Genomic DNA, 19,534 nt, shown 5'->3' on the forward strand with positions numbered 1-19,534 from the left:
TGTCATCGACTGGCTTCTTACGGTCACAGAGGTAGACTTGCGAAATGAGTCTGTCACAAATGAGCTACGCTGTTCCAGTCTTGGTTGCTCAGCCAAACACTACATAGGGAAACTTGTACTAGATGAATGAATCTACCCAATTATCTTGTTGCATTCCATAACTCTGTTGTCATCAATCAATCACCATGTCGTCCGACTGTGAACATTGTGGCCCTACAATGCCCAAGGGGTGTAAGCGCCACAGCTGCGACGCATCGTTCTCATTCTTTTCAGACAGCGATAATGCTACGGGATGACCTCTTGTACAGAGATACCCTTCAGACCCTAAAGATCTATTCCCTATGTTTACGGCACCGCCGCCTCTTTGGATGATTTGCCATTGTTGTCCCATGCGAAAAACCGCTGGCTCGAGGCGCAGGCGACTGTCATCACCAGGATGAATACCAAGCACGCTATCAGGAAGAGCCATGGTGGAAATGGCCCAAGACCCCTTGGTGTCATTAGGCTGGAATTTCCAGTACTGGTCTGGTTGTTTTGCGTCGTTCGGCGCCAATGGAATTCGCATGTTGCCATTCGCAGAGGTGGAATCTTCTTGAATATCGACGCTATCGGTATGTGACAAGTATGGAGTGAGGCGATACCAAACATCCATAGATTTGGCTGCCGACGCGGCCGAAGGGAGAGTGTGAAGAAGCTCCTTTTCATATTCCGCTGCCATTGCTGCTGCGTTTGGCTGCCGGATATCGTTCCTGTGCGAGTCGGCGTAGTCGCTAATGCTGCGGATAACAAGGCAACGGAAGCTACAATCATGCCGATTGCCTCCGTCTCAAAGCATTCTATACCATGTTTACTCGACACTGTATCTCTCGTTGCACCGTGTTCCGTTATTTCGTTCCCGGAGGCTATTAAACCGTAATGGACGACAGAATCTGAAACACAAGCTCGTTGCAACTCCATCAGATCCTTAGGGCATCGTGAACGGTCACCCTCGTTGCCGAAAGGATCATCGTCAATGCTGAATTGGATATCAGTCTCCGGGCTTTGTAGGCTGTCCTGAATCTTCATTTCTTCACATCGGTCGAGTATGGCTTGCCACTCTTTGGAGAGTCTATGCCCGGTTTGGTGACCTGCCTTTAGCGTTCTAATAGCTGTTTGTAAATCCTTAGGAAGCCTACAGGTATCCAGGGATCTTGTCTGTGAAAATGTGCGCTCTCGACTGATTCTCCTAGAGTCGTACTGGATAAAATCTCCAGAGCTGATTGCGGGATCGCCCACCATAACATCTCCCAGTCGAAAATCCTTTGATGTAGATGGGACGTAGCCCCCAATCCCCACCATTGTAAAAACCATTAGGAATGGGAAGAAGCCTCGCATATCTTTCACGATACCCGAAACGGATAACTTTTCATAACAGCTGGATGACATACATACAATAACAACATCATGATGCCCAATGCGGCCATATGCGTATGTATCACGACCACGCCTCGTGTTACGATCTTCGTTGGGGTCGTAATCGCTGTTTGGGAAAGGTAGTTTATACTCATAATCAAGCATGGCCTTGCTTGCTTCGTATTCAGATCTCAGTGCGCATATCCATCCAACAGCGTAGTCTCTATGCCGAGGTATACGGTCTCGAATTCGGGTTCCCCCACGCCGCGCTTGAGACCACACTGCGTTCTTGCGGAGATTCGTGATTGTCTTGACAACAATCAAGGGCAGCGACCAGTTTCTTCGTCCTCGACTCCATCCTGGAGCGTTCAGGCAGCTTTCTTGAACCCATGTCTCTAGAAGTTGCAAGCGGTCAGGAGGGGGTTCATTCGCCGCCAAAAGCAAAGAAGAGAATTCATGCTCGTCAAGCTGTCTCGCTGGGTCCATCATTACCTCGTCTGTTTCTTCCCAGCCGCAGAACAAGGTGCCATCGAGCTCTGTGTCTATGGCGTCACTGCCGTCGACGTCGGTAGCAACCAAACAAGTAGCCCTGTCGCTTGCCATGGATTCCTCGCCTGTAATGTCGTCCCGCCAAGGCAGAGCAGACAACGACATGGACTCGAGATGACTGGCAATGTGCTTCAACAGCGTTTCGAATTCAGGAGTTACTTGCCAACAGACGAAACACCGTTGGGGCAAGGGATAGGTTTGACGTTGATGACGGAACCGATCTTCGGCGGACGATGGATCAAGGCCCGGATGGGAAATCATGATGTGATCTTCAAGCTTCTCGAGAGTGTTGAAAATGAGCGTCTCATCGTCGCTGGAGCCACTGCAGCTGTCGTTGTCGTGTAGAAGAGAGCATTCCCAACTGCCGTGGTGAGGCTTTATGAGATGCTTGTTCCACTCTGCGAATGAAGAGTACGTTTTTCCAGGTCTGTCGCGATTCGATTCGCGTACAGACAGATATACGGCCCCAAGTCTTTTACGAAATGTTGCTCCCAGCGCTCTGACTTGTGCTGCGTCGAGAATGTCTCGGCTGGCAGTACGAGGTAGCAGTAGGGACACGGCTTCTCTTCCTCGTTTCCAACCAGCTTCGGTGGTGGCGGTACGCCAAACGAGCGTCCGTCTCCTAGTCCGCAATCGGCGATTGACGCGGCAGATGAGGATGACACCAGGGTCGACGTTGGCGGCTTGAATCTTGTCACTTGCTGTTCCAAAGCAAATGTCTCTTCGTGACTGTAGTGGGCTCGGAAATACGCCAGTTGCCGCCTGCGTGTTGATATAATGGTCACGCAACGCTCAAGGAGCACTTGGCGGTAACTCATTTGTTCCTCGCTGAGGTTTTTCTCATTGTTCAAGTAAAAACGAAACCATTTGGTGTGTCAAGGCCTCTCGGACGAAATTCTCAAACTCTTTCCCGATATTGAATTGAAGGCCATCGACGACGGAACCCGGATGGGCACTGCCGCCCCCCTGGCTTCTGAAAGATAACAAAGCCATTGTCAAAATCAAGAAGTTCGGGGATCTCTGCCAAGGTATGCCGATTGATCGCTCGCTGAATCTTCAAAGAGACTCTTTGAGAGCTGAGTTTCGATGTCAGTTACTAATCTTTCCTTGGAGATATTAGGCCAGCTTACCAGCTAAAAGGGATTCGCAAATGGTACAAAGGACTATTGCAACACTGGCTTTGAAGCAAGGCGCCGTTTGTAGACGGTAGCCGAGCGATGCGTGGCCACCCGAAAAGACCAAGGAGTGGAAGCCCACGTATTGAAGCGAGCCAACTGGGCCTCCGCGAGTCTCCGGGGTTTCTCATCCGGGAGGTGGTCTTGACAGAAGACAAGTAGGTTGCGCACTCTTTCAGCCATATCTTTAAGAGATGCCTTCTCCATTACCGTCCCAAAGAGCTGTGAAGACGCCATCAAGATGTGAAGCCCAAAGAACGTCTGAACAAAGAAGAGCTGTGGAAGTGCATGAAGCATGCTATTGGTGGAAGTTCAAGGCCACCTGACATACTAGCGAAGAAGGTGATACAAAGAAAGTTAATATTAAGAAAATTTAAACAAAGGAAATCTGAACAAAGAAATGTTGCAGAAGCGCAAAATGACGTCTGATTGGAGAATGCTGCCCGCTTCTTCTCGACAACAGCGACAGTCGTTGTTCAAAGGGAAACAAACAATAATCGCGGGCAGCTAATACCGGGTTGCTGAAAGGAATATGTGGACGGCACAAACATATATAAGGCGTGTCTTGAGCCTTCATTCTGATCCAGTTCGTCAAGCTATACATTTCCGAGCCTAAATCATTCACACCCGCATATGAACATCACTGATAGGACGTACGAGCGTCTTATATTCATTCATTCTACACAAGAAGCAACAGTTCCAATATGTCGGGCCCCGAGTCTTACTTCCTGGTCCCAGCATTGGGTCAAGAACCGGATAGCATGCCGCTCGGGAGCGTTATCGCGGATGTTGAAACCCTGGAAAGGATGAACCCGAATGAAAACCTTTCAATCCCCATCGACACAAAAATATTCACTGCGAAGATCGAAACCGCGACGGGTTTTATGTGGAATGGCCCGGATGAGGGATATTCCCTTACAAAGTACTTAGCCTTCAGACGCCTTATCCTCGGTGATATTGAGGCACCTCTCCCCCCAGGGTCAACAATCAAGTACCGGTGTGAGCGGATCGAGACACGACACTTTGAACCGTCAGCCGAGTTTATCGCAAACGCTGCGGCTAATCCGGCTGTCAAGTCTCGACTCGAAATCGGAGACAGTGCGAAGGTCTTTGTGGTCACTGGGATCAAGACGGCTGAGGAGATCAAGGTTAAGGAAAACCAAAAGACGGACACGAAAATGCACATGAGAGGAACACACGGAAAGTCGGCTCTCGGTCCCACCATAGTTGCCTTTCAAGTCAAACAGCTTTTTCTCACTCCGGATGGTGAGCCAACCATCCAGTGCTATGTGGACGGCGCTGTTCTTGAATATTTATGATGAGCTCACGGTTGAAGCTACTGACCTGACCGACGAGGATTTGGTCGAGCAGGGTATGGAGGCTGTTAAAGTGACCATTGATGGCAACGGCGACCAGGATTGGCAGCTCGCCGCTCTACGTATGGACTGACCCGTAGTATGTCGAATTACATGCGGCAAGTGGAAGGCTGTTGCCTATGAGATAATGGGGGCAATATACGAAATTGTTTGTTTGGTTATTTGTAAATGACTTTACTACCAGCTTGTGAAATCTTACATTGAACAGGAAGAGTAGCTAATGCGAGTTGAATAATACCAAAGACCAGAACGTTCAAGTTATCAACTACCTCCCAAGGGTACCGCAATATGGTGAATCTTGGATATTTCTACTGACATCTTTCTTTATACAACGACCAGATGTTTATTTACTACGATCAGTTAGCCTTATCATGTCACCATTCTTAGCAGTGAGAATGGCTCTACTAATCGATTCGAGTCCGTCGTCGTACCTGGAAAGCCAAACGATAGAGTTAGGGCGTCAACGCGGTCCTTGCTCTCCTGGGAGAGGTGGGTGATTGCTTGCCATCAGATAGGTCAACGAAATTGCTACAGTCAAACAGCCGTTGTTATCTTCAGACGTTGGACATTACCACAATGGAAGAAACAGAGAATAGTACAACCGTCCAAGCGAGCGCTGGGATCCCAATACCCAATTTGCAGATCAAGGCCGAGGCTAGGCGAGATCGTGCAAAACATCTGTGCCAATTAGTGAGCGCTATGCAGGCATGGAAATGTATTAATGGAGAGATAATGAGACCAAGTATATGGTTGAAGTTGTTGAAAAGGGCTTGGGTTACGAAGATGTGGTTGATTTAGTAGAGACTTGTGGTGGGCATGAGGAGACGGCGAGAGATATTAAATCATCGCTTCAAGTATGAACCAGATACGCATTATATCGAATTCAACGCGGTAAATCTGAAAATCTATAGTCACCTATGAGATAATAGAGGCAGTGCACGATCTTGTTTGTTTGTCCGTCTAGCTTATTTATCAGGATTTTAATGGTTAGCAAAAACCCCTATCAAACAATACAAATAGCTTCTGGTACTTCGACTAATTAGTTACTACCAAATACCTTCATCCTCGGTGTTGTTTTGTTATCAAGATAGATGGGTAAGCCATGTGGCCTCCCTTCTACGGAATTCTATGGAGGTCTTTCCTACAACGACAACAGATCAATCTTGGTCAGGCCAGCCAGGCTTGTCGTCGTCGAAAAAAATATAGCCTCCATCTTGTAACATGTAACATGCGTTTGATACACCTAGGTGGGATGGCAGTCTCTTACTCTGCCACTGAAAAATGAGCTTGATGTTAGATGCTAGGATAGAAACGAAGATGAATGTGTTACAACGGTAAATCTTTTCGACATCAGATTTGATTTACCAATCAAGAGCAATACTCATGGCATCTCCATTTCTAGAGCAAAAGGAAGAAGAGAAATGGGAGCCAGACTAATAGTGTAGCGCGTAACATGAATCGAAAGAGTCAAGTACACAATGAGAATCAACATTACATGGATATCAAAACCGCAAAAGCAAAAGCACCATTCCCCAGCAAAACATACTATACAATGAAAAGCCCATCTCCCCTCAAAGATGTCCCTTGGCTTGATGCGCCCCATGCAAGCTAAGCGGAATCACAAAATCCGCCTCTGCCCTGCCCACCTCCTCCATCGTCCTCGCATCCAAACACAGCAAATACGACTTCTCCAGCGTCCCATCCAACACCACCGACAGCAACACTCCATCATCTTCCTCCGTGCCTCCCGGCCGAGGAACGAAAATCGCCTCTCCAGGCGAATGCCCCTTGGGTCCGCTCCAGATCAGAGCCCCCTGGGTGTGCGTGTCCGTCTTGGCGATGGAGTCTGCAAAGACGTAGAGACCTCTGTTGGCTACGGTGTAGACGTATCGATATGGCTTTCCTGCCCGTTTAGGGTGGATGGTGGGAAGCTCGCCGACGTGAGGTGAGGGAATGGAGAGCACCTCTTCCGCCACGGCAGACGCCTTTTCCTTGGCCGACTGTGATTCTGACGGGATCCTAAAGCGGTATCGCGATAGGCGGTTCGCAGTGGTTTTGTAAAAATTCTTGTCGAGCATAGTCTTCTTCGTGGCACCGTCTCGGTCGAGAAGGATGTCGTAGTAAAACATGTGCAGGACATCGGTGTTGTTGTACGAGATGGCATCCATGTTAATCTCTGTATGCTGATTCCCGCTTTCATCCGTCACCACCTCTTCAAAGGCATTGGCCGAGTGAAAGAAGAAGCCAGCTGGAGTAGAGAACTCTGCAACAACCCCCTTTCCGTGTCTCCTGTCCACAACCGCCCACGTGCACGGAATAGAGGGATCAAAGGGCTTGATGGCGTCGAGAATATTCCTCTGCCAGGGAATCTTCAAGCCGGACCACGCGTATTGCGTCGATTGGACACAAAACACAATGTAGTTTTCCGTCATGAAGAAGCTGTGCATGTATGCCGCTGGATACTTTTTGTCTGAAAAGGTCGCGAGAATGTCGACGCTCCCATCCTTGGCATTGACGCGAAAGATGCGATAAGTTGGATAAGAAGAAAGCTCCAGGTTAAAGTTGAACAAGTCTCCAGTTTCGGGATCACGCTGTGTATGGGCGCAGGAAATTGGACCCTTTAAGTCTGGGTGAAGCGACTTCTGCCTGGCATTCCCAATAGGCTCAAGAGTCCTGGGGTCCAGCTTGCTGACAGTGGCGCTATCAGTGAGGACATACAGGGCCTTCCCTTTGGACGCATCTCCTTCTTTCACGTCATCACCACCGGGCATGTCGGGAACGACGGTGACGTTGATGTTGGCTTTGCTAGGGAGAAAGATGGTCATGACTTTTGCGAATAGGCCAATACATGGGTCGGCGCGTTGAGCAAATGACATGCTCGTTTGCCAGCCCTTTTCTTTAATTTCGGCAACGACAGCATCAGCATGTCGACGAGAGGAATACGTGACAGTTGCGCTGCCCTCGGCCGACTCAGATGGGGTGATGTCGAACCGATGGCTGTGGGCAATACCGTCAAACCAATGGTGAATAAAATGAGTGCCCCTGGATGTGCCCTCCACTCTGTCCAGGCCCGGCCCTGTTCGGAATAAGGAACCAGCAGCCCATGATGGGATAGTACCCTTGACCTTTAGCTGGACTGGTCCACGATGCTCCTCTAGCCCTTCAAACTACAAAGTCTTTCTGTCAGCATCTTTGTCAAGTTAAGAAAAGGAAGCAAAAGGAGAGTGAGCGAATGTTTACCTGAGCCTTTGATGGCCATTCCTTCCACGATTCGTTTTCCCAATTGCTCAGTCTCAACTGCTCATCCTCGCCCGCGTCTTGTGCCGTGCGAGAAATGATTCCCTCACCGTTGAGAGCCATGGTTGATGAGAACTTTGAAAGGTAGAGAGGATTGAATGAAGAGGCTTGTTTCTGCCCAAGATCGCTCAGACGTACGAGAGACAAGCGCAAATGGCTGTACAATGACGTTAGGCGGGGGCGAGTGTGCATGGAAGAGACTCTGCTATATACTCGAATGGTATGAGAGAGTCGAGCGAATGATTAACAGCTGGTGGTCCAATTGTCTGACCAAGGCAAACATCACTCCATCCTTCCATGAGAGCATCACCCTCGTTATATATGCGACGGCTGCGAGGCCACAGTCACAAGCCACCAGAGTGAATGCACTCGCACGTACGGCAAAACGCGTCACCTTTCTCCTCTCGACACCAAAAGTAGGATCCTTCTGCCCCTCTCCTTGACCCATGATCCCGCAAAGAACCTCGCATCGTTCATCTCGGTCATTGGAGGGCAGATGGCATCCAATCAGGAGGCAGTGACAGGCCGGGGTAAGCCATGCAAGCATCGGCAGCCACAGGTGAATTTTGGCCCACATGGCGTCGATGCACAAGCGAATGCGAGCTGGAGAGTGCCGAATTATTAGTTACATTGAGTTGACAGTTGATCGATGAAGCATAATCGCCATGAGCTGTCACAGCGGTAATACCAAGTGGCAATCCAGAACAGCCGTTGACGCCATACCTCGGGTTCTTTTTCGAGAGAACGTCCAATGCTCTGAAAGCGCAGTCATGACATTTGATGGGCCTTTGCTTGCATCTATTTCTCTTGTCTTCATTGATGAAGGTAGACAGCACTTGGAAGTTCGGCATCTACTACAAAAGACTCGCATGGACCGAGTTTCAAAGTGGCGGCCTCGTATTGAACTGCTTGTCAGAAGTCTTAAAAATGACATTGCATTCATTTGCTCTGAAGAAACCAAAGACTTGGTCAACGGCGCCCCGCCCGGAAATCAAACATGTCAGAGTTTGGACCAACCCAACTTTCCGCTTTAGGCAATGAATTCGAGGTTGCAAGGGTCAGTCACACGCCTCGTTGCGCATATTCGACGTATTGGGGTTGCTAGACACATTCATTATTGAAATGGTTCGTGTTCTGCTCTTGGCTCCGCTGCATCTGACTGGCTGCGGGATTCCTGGTGTTCCCAATTCAAGGCTCAATCGACTCTTCTCGGCTGTTGAAGTAAGATGTGCCTCCGCTCGGAGATTGGGCTCGCATTCGCTTCGCTTGCCACCCTCTCTTTCACTAGGGTCGATGGCAAGAGGTTCAACTAATGCCAAGCTTCCATGGGGCATCTCCTCCTGCTTTCTGTATCAGGTACTTCAAAGCCGAGTGGTTGCAGGTGTAAGCCGGGAACCAGTTGCATGTGAATCATGTCTGGAGTGTCAGATATGCAATGCCCTTTTGCGAAAGAGAGCAGGCCATGTAACTGCGGCAGGCTTGGCCATGGCCGACGGCACTGCTGGGATTCGTAAACCCCCAGGGAATGGCTGCAAAGGTTACACATTTGTGACCGCAGTCGCTGCATCAGTTTCCGGGACATGGTCTTGCATGAAATCTTGCTTGAAATCCATCTTCTCAGGGCCGAGGTTGCGTGACCTCGAGCTCAGGATGGGAAAACATGACCATCTGCCAGAAACTCTTCAATGTGCCTTTTTCTTGCCTCAGTCAAAGCTTTGAGCTCTACTCTGTCTGAATCCTGAGTCGTATCGCCATCGGGCAATTTGCTCACACGGCCAGCAACGCGCGCAAGGAGAAAGCGCATCTTCTCGAGCTCCTTTTCCACCGGACCATCGCGAGTCACCAGATTCTCCTGGATGCCGACGCCATCCGTAGTCCGAAACGATTCGACCGTCTTTTGTAGGCTGCGAAGACGCTCAACGCGCTGCCGCAAATCCTTGCGCTGCCGGCTGAGGTCGGCGAGTTGACGAACCGTCTCGGCATATCGATTGGCTTCCATGGGATAGGCTTCGACGTCTTTGTCTGAGGGCCAAGTCGCAGGCAGCGTTTCGATGGCGTTCTCGTCAACTATGTAAGGAGAATATCATGTCAGATACAGCGCCTTGACAAATGGAACCAGCAGCAGGAATTACCTACCCAGATCAAGCTCTCGTCCAATCCCGCCCTCAGCATCGTCCGGGTTCTCCATCCTGCGCTCAGCATCTCTCGAGTACACGGTGCTGATCTGCTCAGCTACGTTTCGGCTCGCCTGGGGCGCATAGACGCGGCGACTGTGCTGCAGGATCGTGCGGTTCACGCTTGCGACGGCATCTTCGACGAGGCGGTTCGGGATGGCATGTTCGGACGCGTCGTTGGAGGCGCGCCAGGCTCGAGACGGCGCAATCGGCTGGGACAGGAAGTTGGTCTGCGCAGCGACAAACGTCTGCTTGACGGAGGTGATTGTGGGAGCAGGAGGCATTTGGTCTCTGCAGTCGAATTGGGCGAATGTAGAAAAGGACAGGTGATGTTGGGATTCATCAACATTGAAGTCGTCTCGATTGGAGCTTTGAAGCTGTACAGTAGAGCTCCGGTCGCTAAAAGATGCCCGCTGACAGCGCTCTACAGGGGCCTAGCTATGTCAACAGAGGGGTCCTGGTGCAACCGCGGGGTAAGTTCAATCGCGACAGCGGCCTGGGTTGGGCAATCTGGACCTAACCTACAGTCGTCAACTTACGTGGAGTTTGTAATTCATTTTGCTCTGTTCTTCTCTTTCACGTGTCGCTCATCTCTTTTTTCCATAATCTTTATCAGATTGTGATGAATGTGTTTTGGTTAGCCATTCATGTTGGTATAAACAATCGCATTGATAGACCTACATATACTGCGAATCCTTGATTACATGTACCATCATTGCTTATACTTGCAATGGGTATTTGTCAGAGAAGGGGTTGAGTTTGCAAGGAATACGACTTCATTCATCATTCCATTTGTGTTTCAAGTGAGTTTCAATACTGCATCTGTAGTGTAAGCGCCCTTTCAGCATCGTCCAATACATCTGCTCCATTCCAAGTCTCTCCGAATACAATAACGGCATTCTTCTCATGGTAATCCCGGTTAGCACGGCCACCAACAGGTCGGAGACAGCCTCATGCAGTGCCACGTTTTACATGGCCCCCAAATCCGATATCCAGTGCGACCATGCTTGATCCAATTGCAAACCACAGTGAGCAAATGTCTGGCAATCTTCAACACAAGTGGCTGGCTGCATGTTGCATCTGCTGATCCAGAGTCGCGGAAATTTATGGGTGTCTCACGCTGGGCAAGGCAGCCCAAAGGACTAACGGTATGATTAAAGGTAACACAGCGTTGGCCAGACCTTTTTCTACAGGCCTTACTTGCAAAAGAAACAGATCCAATTATACGAATGTTGAACCAAAGGCACGCATTCTACCTAGTCAAAAGAGGAGCGGTGGGAAAAGCGAGACTAACACCAGTATACATGTATGCATACGTGCATTCGTAGCAAGAGGTGGGTTGGGCCCTGATTGGGTTGAAATGCGCCTTGTGCATGAGAAGAGCTGCATGACATGCAGCCTCGCTGCCTGTTCCTCCCTCTAGCATTGTATTTTGATTCTTCATCTACTTGTTTTGGCTCTACTTTGGAGGGAAATTCCATCACAATTGATTGAAACGAGTGTCGCAGTTTGGCTCGATCCGAATCCCTATATACTGCTTCGACGGCAGATTGCGAGACATTGATCCAGACCTGCAGCTTAGAGTCGAATACTTTTCTCCGCGGGAATCCCGTTACATCCGCCGTTCCGCGACGAGAATCCCTACCATAATCATTATTACAATCGCGAGACATTCTTGTCCCATCACCACCATCAAATGGCTCCAAGACGAGCAGCCGCCGATGCCTCACCGAGCCCGTTTCGCCGACTCCGGCTCCAGGCAGACCATCCTCTCCGACGCCACCGGATATCCCGTCGCAAAGTCCGTACGCCCTCTATAAGAGAAATTCGGCGCATTGAAATCCTCTCGGAAGCATGTGTATCGGCTGCAAAGGAAGAGACCGATCATGAGACCGAGACCGAGACGGAAACCGAAACACGGTGGGAGAGAAGCACTCGTGGAGATGCCAAGGCGTTGTGGGTGGAACAGCTGTATCGTTATGAGGAGTTGTGATTGATGCTACCTACGACACCAATTCAACATGACGGCGGATTTCTCTTTTTCCTTTATTTTTATCTATTGCCTTTTATTTTCTGGATGTGGAATTGGAATGCGGACGAGGTATAGTTGGGTGAGGTTGAAATATTTGGTGAAGAAGAACGATTGGCTGCGTGGTAGATGGTATCACCTGGAGGCCAAATTGCTTCTGTTTCTTCATGATGGATGCATAATGATTAACGAATATCAATGAATTGTTACAATTAAAATGTCAATAAGAATGGTTTCATTGCTACGCCATAATGTTGCCAAGGCCAGTTTCTCGTGGAGAAGTTCTTGTGCAATGTGTTAGACATGCTGGTTCTAGTAGTACGGAGTACAGCCAAGTGAGATGCTTGACATAAGGCCCAGGCGAAGAAACACTCCCGCATCTATGTAAAACATCACCACAACTTCATCTCCAAACATCTCACATACGACTACTTATCCATTTTGGCCTAATATCAAGCGTATAATCACCCATCCAAGGCTGTTGATATGATGAACCCCCAATTATACGAGGGCGGGGCAGCGGAACCCCTCCCCCACTCTAGAGGGGCAGCATTACAGCCTTCGGATTAATTTATCTCGAAGAGCTTTGTATCTTGATTCATTCACCTCCAGGATTCATCTCTGTTGAAGAGAGCTGACTCATTGGAAAACACGCGTAAGCCGTACTCACACGATCGCCATCATGAAGCCAACCATGGGAGTTGCCATTATTGGCGGAGGCTTGTTCGTCAAGGGGTCACATCTGGTACATATTCATAATCACATACGAACACGACGTTTGTTGAACCCCTTGACAGAAACAGACCAGCTAACCATCTTCTCAGCCTGCTGTTCTCGAGTGCGAGCTCCTCAGCCTCAAAGCCATCTACTCAAGGTCTCTCAAATCAGCCCAAGAAACCGCCGACCTCATTCCCGACTCAGTCCCCAAGCCGGATCTTTACTCTGAGGATTCTGGCGCTGGCAAGTCGTATCAAGACATTCTTCAACGAGATGACATCTCCGCCGTCATCGTTGCTCTCCCCATCCTTAGCCAGCCCTCCTTCATTGAGGAAGCCCTCTCTGCTGGCAAGCACGTCCTCGCGGAGAAGCCCATCGCCAAAGACGTCGTTGCTGCACGCGCCCTGATTGCCAACGCTCAGCGTATTTGCTCATCAAGCAAAGCCACCTTGGCCATTGCTGAGAACATCCGTTTCTTCCCCAGCTTTGCCTATGCTGCCAGCGAGGCCGCAAAGCTCGGCAAGGTTCACAACTTTAGCGTTCGCGTCCTGTGGCGCATCGAGGCAGACAACAAGTGGTACAACACCTCATGGCGTCAAAAGCCCGACTATCAGGGGGGTTTCCTGCTTGATGCCGGCGTGCATTGGGCCGCTGCCACAAGGCTGCTGCTGACGGGAGACGAGAACAAGCCGGAGACGGTGCAGGCATACACCGCACAGATGTGTGAGCACTTGCCGCCCATCGACACCGTCAACGCCATCATCAAGACACAGTCTGGGGCAACGGGCGTGTTTCAAAACTCGGCCGGGTCCCTGCTCCAGGCTTTCGAGTGGAACTTGTCGTATGAAAAGGGTGCTGTCAAGATCGCCGGCGAGACCGTCACAGTCGAGCCCGCCAACGGAGAGGCGTATGTCAAGGAGTTCGCCAGGACGAGTGGAGTGACCGAAGAGGTGGCCGCCTGGGCCCAGAGCATTCTCGACGGCAAGGTCAACCCCTTGCAGACGCCTGAGCAGGCTCTCGCTGACTTGGAGTTTGTGGAGAAGATGTTTACCAGTGGAGATGAGAACGGGTCGACGCAAAAGTATGAGCTTCTATAGGAAGTTGGACGGTAGCGCTAATGCCAATATACACAATGTGAATCCATATACGAAGCGAGCCGCTGACAATAATATCCAATCGCTGACCAGAGATGAAGAAAAGTGAAATAGGCGAAGACGAGAACCAATCGCAGAGGTCAGAGCTTGCTCGCCTCCTTGGGGGGAGTGACAGGCCCCAGATGAATCTTATCCAATGCCTCCTTGAGCCGGGGTTCCATTCCATCTTTCGGGGGTCTTCCTGTGGACCTCTCCACAAAGACATGGACGAAGCCTCCCACAGCTTTGACCTCATCACTGCCCCTTTCAAACAGGGCCACCTCATAGGTGACGCTCGACTTGCCCAGCTTGGTGACACGCACGCCCACCTCCGCCACGGCAGGATAGGCGATGGAGGCCAAAAAGTCTGTGTGGGAGTGCACTGCTAAGCCATACTGAGGCGAGGAAGGGGGGTGAATGCCACATCTTTCGACGAGATAACTGTTGACGGCGGAGTCGAATCTAGAATGTCACAGATCCGATGTAACCAACCAGTTAGCGGAGCCTTGCAACGGGTTCCCGTAATACCGTTTGAGTTAAGGAATAAGCATCAACTCGAGTCAGGAACAGGGAGTGGAGGGGGAGGAGTGGATGTCCGTGTCCACGTCCCCAGGCCGAGGCTATCCGGATGGATCAACACCCGCATCATGTACGAGTAAGTCTTACAGGAAGTTGTACACCGAGTTGTTCATATGATCATACATGTCATTGTCGTTCCTGTGGCGAGAAAAGAAACATGATTAACACAGCCTCTTGTTTATGTGAACATTGATATCACCCGGTAATCCCTCCGACTGTCAACGCTACTCGGCCTTAAAGACCGGCCAGGAGGAAGAGGATTTGGGATGTACGATTGGCCAGAGGGCATGTCTTTGACACCAAAAGTTCGCCCCGAAGCGTTGGGATCGCGTCGAGACCACAGTGGAGAGGGGGGGTGAAGAAGAAAGAACTCGACGTACCATCTTGTCCTGTACTCCAGGAGGTACGGATAGTCCTGGCGTCGGCGTGTCTTGAGTGCGGCGAGGCTCATACTCGGAAAGCGTCTTGAGACGGCGAATCAGGAGTGCATATAGCACAGATGTGCGAGGTCGCGAGTTCGAGAATGAACCAGGCGCCAAAGGAACAGGCAGAAACACGCCGTGGCCAAACCGGGGAGGCAAAAAAAAACAAAAACGAGACCACAAAGATACCTGCAGTGACAGCAATCACTGGATGTCTAAGAATGCATGTGGTGAGAATTCGATAGCAAGGGGAGGCGGCTCCAGCAGCCAACCGAGGTTCGGGATCCCCCCAGTTCCAAGCTCCAGCTCCAGGGTAGGTAATCAACTGCCACAAGGTTCCGGTGCCTTCGGTCGGGCTGCCGCCGGCCATCCCGGACCGGAGCCACGATTCCCCGCCATTGCAGCGTTCTGCCAGCCCTGACCGCCTTATTTTTCTGCTGCCCCTCGTTCTTTTTTCTGCATGGCGGTACGTCACTCCGCAGACGACACAAATCTCAAATACTTGCATTTCGCCGGCCAAGTCCGTCTCGCACCATCACCGGAACAACACGGCGGGCGAGAGAGGCTGGTGCCTGGATTGTTTGCTGTGGGTGTCCGTAAACGCGCGGTCGGATTCGAAAAGCCTATTCCCTCCTATTTCCCATCTGCCAGCGCCGTCTGCTGATGCTGCGAGCCTGTTCGAGAAGCATCGGCAAGCTAGCAAGAACCGGAGCCTTCGCGATGACGACCTCTTCCATCCTCGCCACCAGCGCCGCAGCACCCGCGACTGGCTCGGCCGCTTTGCTCGATGACTCGATAGACGCAGCACTGCCCGGGCCTGAAGCCGCAGCCGAAGTGACCACGGCGAAGCAGAGGAGCAGGAATGGAGATGCAGATGCAGACGCAGACGCAGAGGGCAAGGGAAGCCCCGGGAATGCAGCCAAGGGCAGGCCACCCAAGCAGAAGAAGCCAAAGAAGCCAAGCCCCAGGGACCGCTCCGTCATCCCCGACGAAAACGCCGTCCTCATCACTCCCGCAGGCGACATCTGGCCGCGGCCATACGTCTTCGAGGACGACCTGCGCCGTGTGCAACCATACCACTTCACGTACAACACGTACTGCAAGGAGAGATGGCGCGGCCGGTCCCTCATCGACATCTTCGAGTCCGAGTTTCGAGACCGGCCGCTCGAGTACTACCGAAGCTCCATGGTGCGAGGCGACATCTACGTCAACGGCAGAGTGGTTGGTCCGGACTACATCGTCCGCAATGGAGACATGATTTCGCACACGTTGCATCGACACGAGCCGCCGGTCACGGCCGAGCCCATTGGCATCATTCACGAGGATGACGATATCATTGTCATCAACAAGCCCTCTGGTGTGCCTGTGCATCCTGCAGGCCGCTACAACTTCAACTCGGTTATCGAGATCATGATTGCAGATAGGGGCAGAGACTTTTTGCCACACCCATGCAATCGGTTGGACCGCCTGACCAGCGGCATCATGTTCATCGCCAAAAGTGTAAAGTCAGCCGAGGCCATGGCCATCAAGATCAGGGGCCGCACTGTGAGAAAGGAATATCTGGCGCGCGTAGTTGGTCACTTTCCGGACGGAGAGGTTGTCTGCGACCAGCCGATACTGCAGATATCGCCGAAGCTCGGTCTTAATCGCGTGCGTGCCAATGGCAAGTCGGCTAGGACCGTCTTTAAGCGGCTGGCGTATTATCCGCCACTGGACGGAGATGCAGATGAGCCGGCTATGCTGGCGGAGGATGGGCGACCGCACACACCTGCGAATGGAGGCGAGCACGTCGAAGATGCGACGCGTAAGCCCTGGCTGAAGAAGAAGGGCTACTCCATCGTGAGATGCTTGCCGGTGACTGGACGGACGCATCAGCTGCGAGTGCACTTGCAATATCTGGGCCATCCAATCCAAAACGACCCCATCTATGCCAACCAGCGCGTCTGGGGACTCAACCTCGGACAGGCCGACGCTGACGGCTCACAAAACACCGACGAGGACATCATCAGCCGTCTGAATCGCATGGGAAAGGAAGAAGTAGCCGAGGCCGTGGTGTACTACGACGAAATGGTGGACAGATACGAGAAGCAGCGGGCAGAGAAGATGACGGGCGAGCTGTGCCATGTATGCCAGACGCCTCTCTACTCTGACCCGGGGAGTCACGAGCTGTCTCTCTGGCTACACAGTCTCCGATACGAGGACGCCGACGGGAGCTGGGCGTATACCAGCCCGCTGCCCAAATGGGCGCTTCCGCCAAAGGGCATGAGTGGCCCGACTACCGTGGGCGGGATGGAGGAGCTTGTGGAAGCCGTCAGGGATGAAAATCCTGAGATTTCGTCCGAGGTACAGGCCAAGGCCAGGGCAGAAGCCGAAGCAATAGCCGGCGCAAAAGCAAAAGCCGATGTGGCAGAGCCTGAGAAGCGAGATGCTCGACTTGCCGATGGGACGTGATGATATCATGAGTTATGATACGTGAAAGTAGAAACAAGTAGAGTTCATAGACATGGAACCAAAAGAGAGAGAGAGAGAGGACGCGTAATCACCGAGGAGAGCTACGAAATCTGAAAGGGTTCGAGCCGATTCTCTATAGATGACATGCCCATATCAGGCCAAAATCTAGACCTTTGCATTTCACATCCTCGCATGCTTGACACCACTCAACAGTTGCGGTAAAAAACAACCTTGGCTTACGATTGCGACATCTATGCAAACAGTATAGGCACATGCAAACACACAATGCAAACAACGATGGACTTGTGAACAAGTTACGAGATCAGCCCCGGCGAGGCCTCATTCACGTTAGGACACTCCCCCCCCCCTGGCCTTGTCCCAGTCCCAGTCAAAGGCATGGAGCGGAGATGATCCCATTTGCCATTTCCGGCGTTAGATGTTAGATTGGGGCAACGATGTGCTTGCGGGGGAAAGGGAAAAAAAAAAGGAAAAAAGGAAGAACAAAGAACAAGGAAAAGAAAAAGCACGTGCAAATTTACCCCGAAGAGAGGCTTGTCCTGGGATCGACTCGACAGAGAGAGAAGAGATTTGAGAGGCGAGCTGCCTTCCCCCCTCCCCCTCTCTCAGCTGCAAGGGCCCAGGAACCAGTATGTACATCAAGTGATGAGCGACGCATTACGAGCAACATGTATTTGATTGACATGACCATGACATGACTTGAGCGGCGACATTCACCGAAAGCAGATGCTTGCGCACGTGTATGTTGATTTGGACACGCCCTAACACAAGGGGGGTGGAACAAAGAGATGGGGAAATGGGGGGAAATGCATGTGAACAAGTGAGCAGATGGATGAATGTTGGCATAAAACATGAGAAGGAGAAACAAGAGAGAGAGGCGCGAAAAGTGGCCTGTTGCAGATCCGAATCTCTCTCTCTCTCTGTGTGTGTCTCTCTCTCTCCCCAGCCCAATGCTACCAAAACTTGAATTGCCACGACCAACGATGGATCGCCTGCACCTTGACCAAACAGCATTTCATACCTATGTATGGGCAGGGGGGGGGGGGGGGGGAGGTCAATGCTTCAACACTCATCAGGTTCACGCTCAATGTTCCATCTTCCTACCTCAAATGCTTCGAGATCCTTGGCAGAACGAATATGCGGGCATGGTTGAGTAATGCCCCGATAATAGATTAAGCTGGGCAGCTTTCTCCGCGCCTGGTAGGGGGTGAGATTGGTTTTAGCTAAACTGGGCCGGGCCACCGAGCGCCAAAATACGGAGCCCTCCCCCCCAAAGAGAGCCAGCAGTGAGATTTGATGAGAAGAGAGAATTGAGAATGAGATCGAGGCTGAGGCTTGATCATCAGCAAGTAATATCAACGTCTTCAGGGCCCCCCTCTCATCAGCTGCAGCTTGGGCCTCCTGTACTTGTATAGCGAACGGGCCCCCAGCGACTAAAAAACAAAGGAAAAGGCTCAAAACGGCACGGCAGGGGAAATTTGCTGCGTGAAAACGGGAACCGAAAAATAGACACATCGAGTAAAAGAACGAGAGAGACCGGTCCGGTCCGGTAATCCTATTCATGACCGAGATTTGGAATAGCCGGCGGTCTGAGCCCAAAGACAGAACAATCTGCCATCTGGACTAATTAACAAACCAACCGCCCCCCCGGACCCGTATTAGCAGAAAAATAATAACAATCGGCGAGACATGCCCTTTTCGAAGAGACGGGGACCTTGATTGAAGCGGCGGGCGGGCGGTGGTAAGTGCGGGTCTGTCCAGTACGAGTATCTGGAACCATGTCTCAGCCCGGTCTTAAGAAGAGCGGCATGAGCCTTGTAGAAGGAACACCTACTCGTACGCACACTGTCGTTGTCAACGTTGTCCCTTTTCTTCCCGTGTTTGGTTTGGTGTGGGGTTTTGCATATGTTGCTGCCAAGTACATACTGTAAGGTTTGTAGCACGACGCAAGGGGGGGAAGAGAACCCATAATATCGTGGAACTAGAACGAGTCAATCATCTGCATCGCCGTCGAATAGGGTGCTTCTCCGTGCAAGTCGCATGCAGCCCAAACATGCATGAGAGATGGACACATAGATGCCTAGAGGGAAAAAAAAAAGATGGATACAGCGGCATGGAACACAGATGATGATCGAGGCTTCCCCCTTGCTTCTCGTCCTCTCACTTGTCAATCCCCCAACGGTCCCAATCCAAAGGGGGGGTCACTCACCTTCAACGGTCCC

The 19,534-nt window shown here is 51.2% G+C and overlaps 8 protein-coding genes across 8 annotated transcripts; 4 read left to right on the forward strand and 4 right to left on the reverse strand.

The window, feature by feature from the left end:
• Nucleotides 1–172: 172 nt before the first annotated feature.
• Nucleotides 173–2,759, reverse strand: Triagg1_2789 (uncharacterized protein; the record flags this gene model as incomplete). Its single annotated transcript, XM_062897009.1, has 3 exons — nucleotides 173–800; nucleotides 857–2,263; nucleotides 2,392–2,759. The coding sequence occupies 3 exons, from the start codon at nucleotides 2,757–2,759 to the stop codon at nucleotides 173–175; spliced, it is 2,403 nt and encodes an 800-aa protein (XP_062758406.1).
• A 1,061-nt stretch (nucleotides 2,760–3,820) lies between these two features.
• Triagg1_2790 (uncharacterized protein) lies at nucleotides 3,821–4,565 on the forward strand (the record flags this gene model as incomplete). The annotated part of the gene is made up of 2 exons (XM_062897010.1): nucleotides 3,821–4,382; nucleotides 4,453–4,565. 2 exons carry the CDS (start codon nucleotides 3,821–3,823, stop codon nucleotides 4,563–4,565), a joined length of 675 nt encoding a protein of 224 aa, XP_062758407.1.
• Nucleotides 4,566–6,063: 1,498 nt separating this feature from the next.
• Nucleotides 6,064–7,852, reverse strand: Triagg1_2791 (uncharacterized protein; the record flags this gene model as incomplete). The annotated part of the gene is made up of 2 exons (XM_062897011.1): nucleotides 6,064–7,659; nucleotides 7,733–7,852. 2 exons carry the CDS (start codon nucleotides 7,850–7,852, stop codon nucleotides 6,064–6,066), a joined length of 1,716 nt encoding a protein of 571 aa, XP_062758408.1.
• A 1,582-nt stretch (nucleotides 7,853–9,434) lies between these two features.
• On the reverse strand, nucleotides 9,435–10,247 carry Triagg1_2792 (uncharacterized protein; the record flags this gene model as incomplete). The annotated part of the gene is made up of 2 exons (XM_062897012.1): nucleotides 9,435–9,856; nucleotides 9,926–10,247. The coding sequence occupies 2 exons, from the start codon at nucleotides 10,245–10,247 to the stop codon at nucleotides 9,435–9,437; spliced, it is 744 nt and encodes a 247-aa protein (XP_062758409.1).
• Nucleotides 10,248–11,659: 1,412 nt separating this feature from the next.
• On the forward strand, nucleotides 11,660–11,956 carry Triagg1_2793 (uncharacterized protein; the record flags this gene model as incomplete). The annotated part of the gene is made up of 1 exon (XM_062897013.1): nucleotides 11,660–11,956. The coding sequence occupies one exon, from the start codon at nucleotides 11,660–11,662 to the stop codon at nucleotides 11,954–11,956; it is 297 nt and encodes a 98-aa protein (XP_062758410.1).
• A 718-nt stretch (nucleotides 11,957–12,674) lies between these two features.
• Nucleotides 12,675–13,806, forward strand: Triagg1_2794 (uncharacterized protein; the record flags this gene model as incomplete). Its single annotated transcript, XM_062897014.1, has 2 exons — nucleotides 12,675–12,737; nucleotides 12,817–13,806. The coding sequence occupies 2 exons, from the start codon at nucleotides 12,675–12,677 to the stop codon at nucleotides 13,804–13,806; spliced, it is 1,053 nt and encodes a 350-aa protein (XP_062758411.1).
• A 137-nt stretch (nucleotides 13,807–13,943) lies between these two features.
• On the reverse strand, nucleotides 13,944–14,872 carry Triagg1_2795 (uncharacterized protein; the record flags this gene model as incomplete). Its single annotated transcript, XM_062897015.1, has 3 exons — nucleotides 13,944–14,304; nucleotides 14,509–14,559; nucleotides 14,664–14,872. The coding sequence occupies 3 exons, from the start codon at nucleotides 14,870–14,872 to the stop codon at nucleotides 13,944–13,946; spliced, it is 621 nt and encodes a 206-aa protein (XP_062758412.1).
• A 691-nt stretch (nucleotides 14,873–15,563) lies between these two features.
• Triagg1_2796 (uncharacterized protein) lies at nucleotides 15,564–17,294 on the forward strand (the record flags this gene model as incomplete). Its single annotated transcript, XM_062897016.1, has 1 exon — nucleotides 15,564–17,294. The coding sequence occupies one exon, from the start codon at nucleotides 15,564–15,566 to the stop codon at nucleotides 17,292–17,294; it is 1,731 nt and encodes a 576-aa protein (XP_062758413.1).
• Nucleotides 17,295–19,534: the final 2,240 nt, after the last annotated feature.

The sequence above is a fragment of the Trichoderma aggressivum genome, assembly GCF_033847375.1.
Source record: "Trichoderma aggressivum f. europaeum strain CBS 100526 chromosome Unknown scaffold_007, whole genome shotgun sequence".
In the NCBI taxonomy this organism is placed as follows: Eukaryota; Fungi; Ascomycota; class Sordariomycetes; order Hypocreales; family Hypocreaceae; genus Trichoderma; species Trichoderma aggressivum.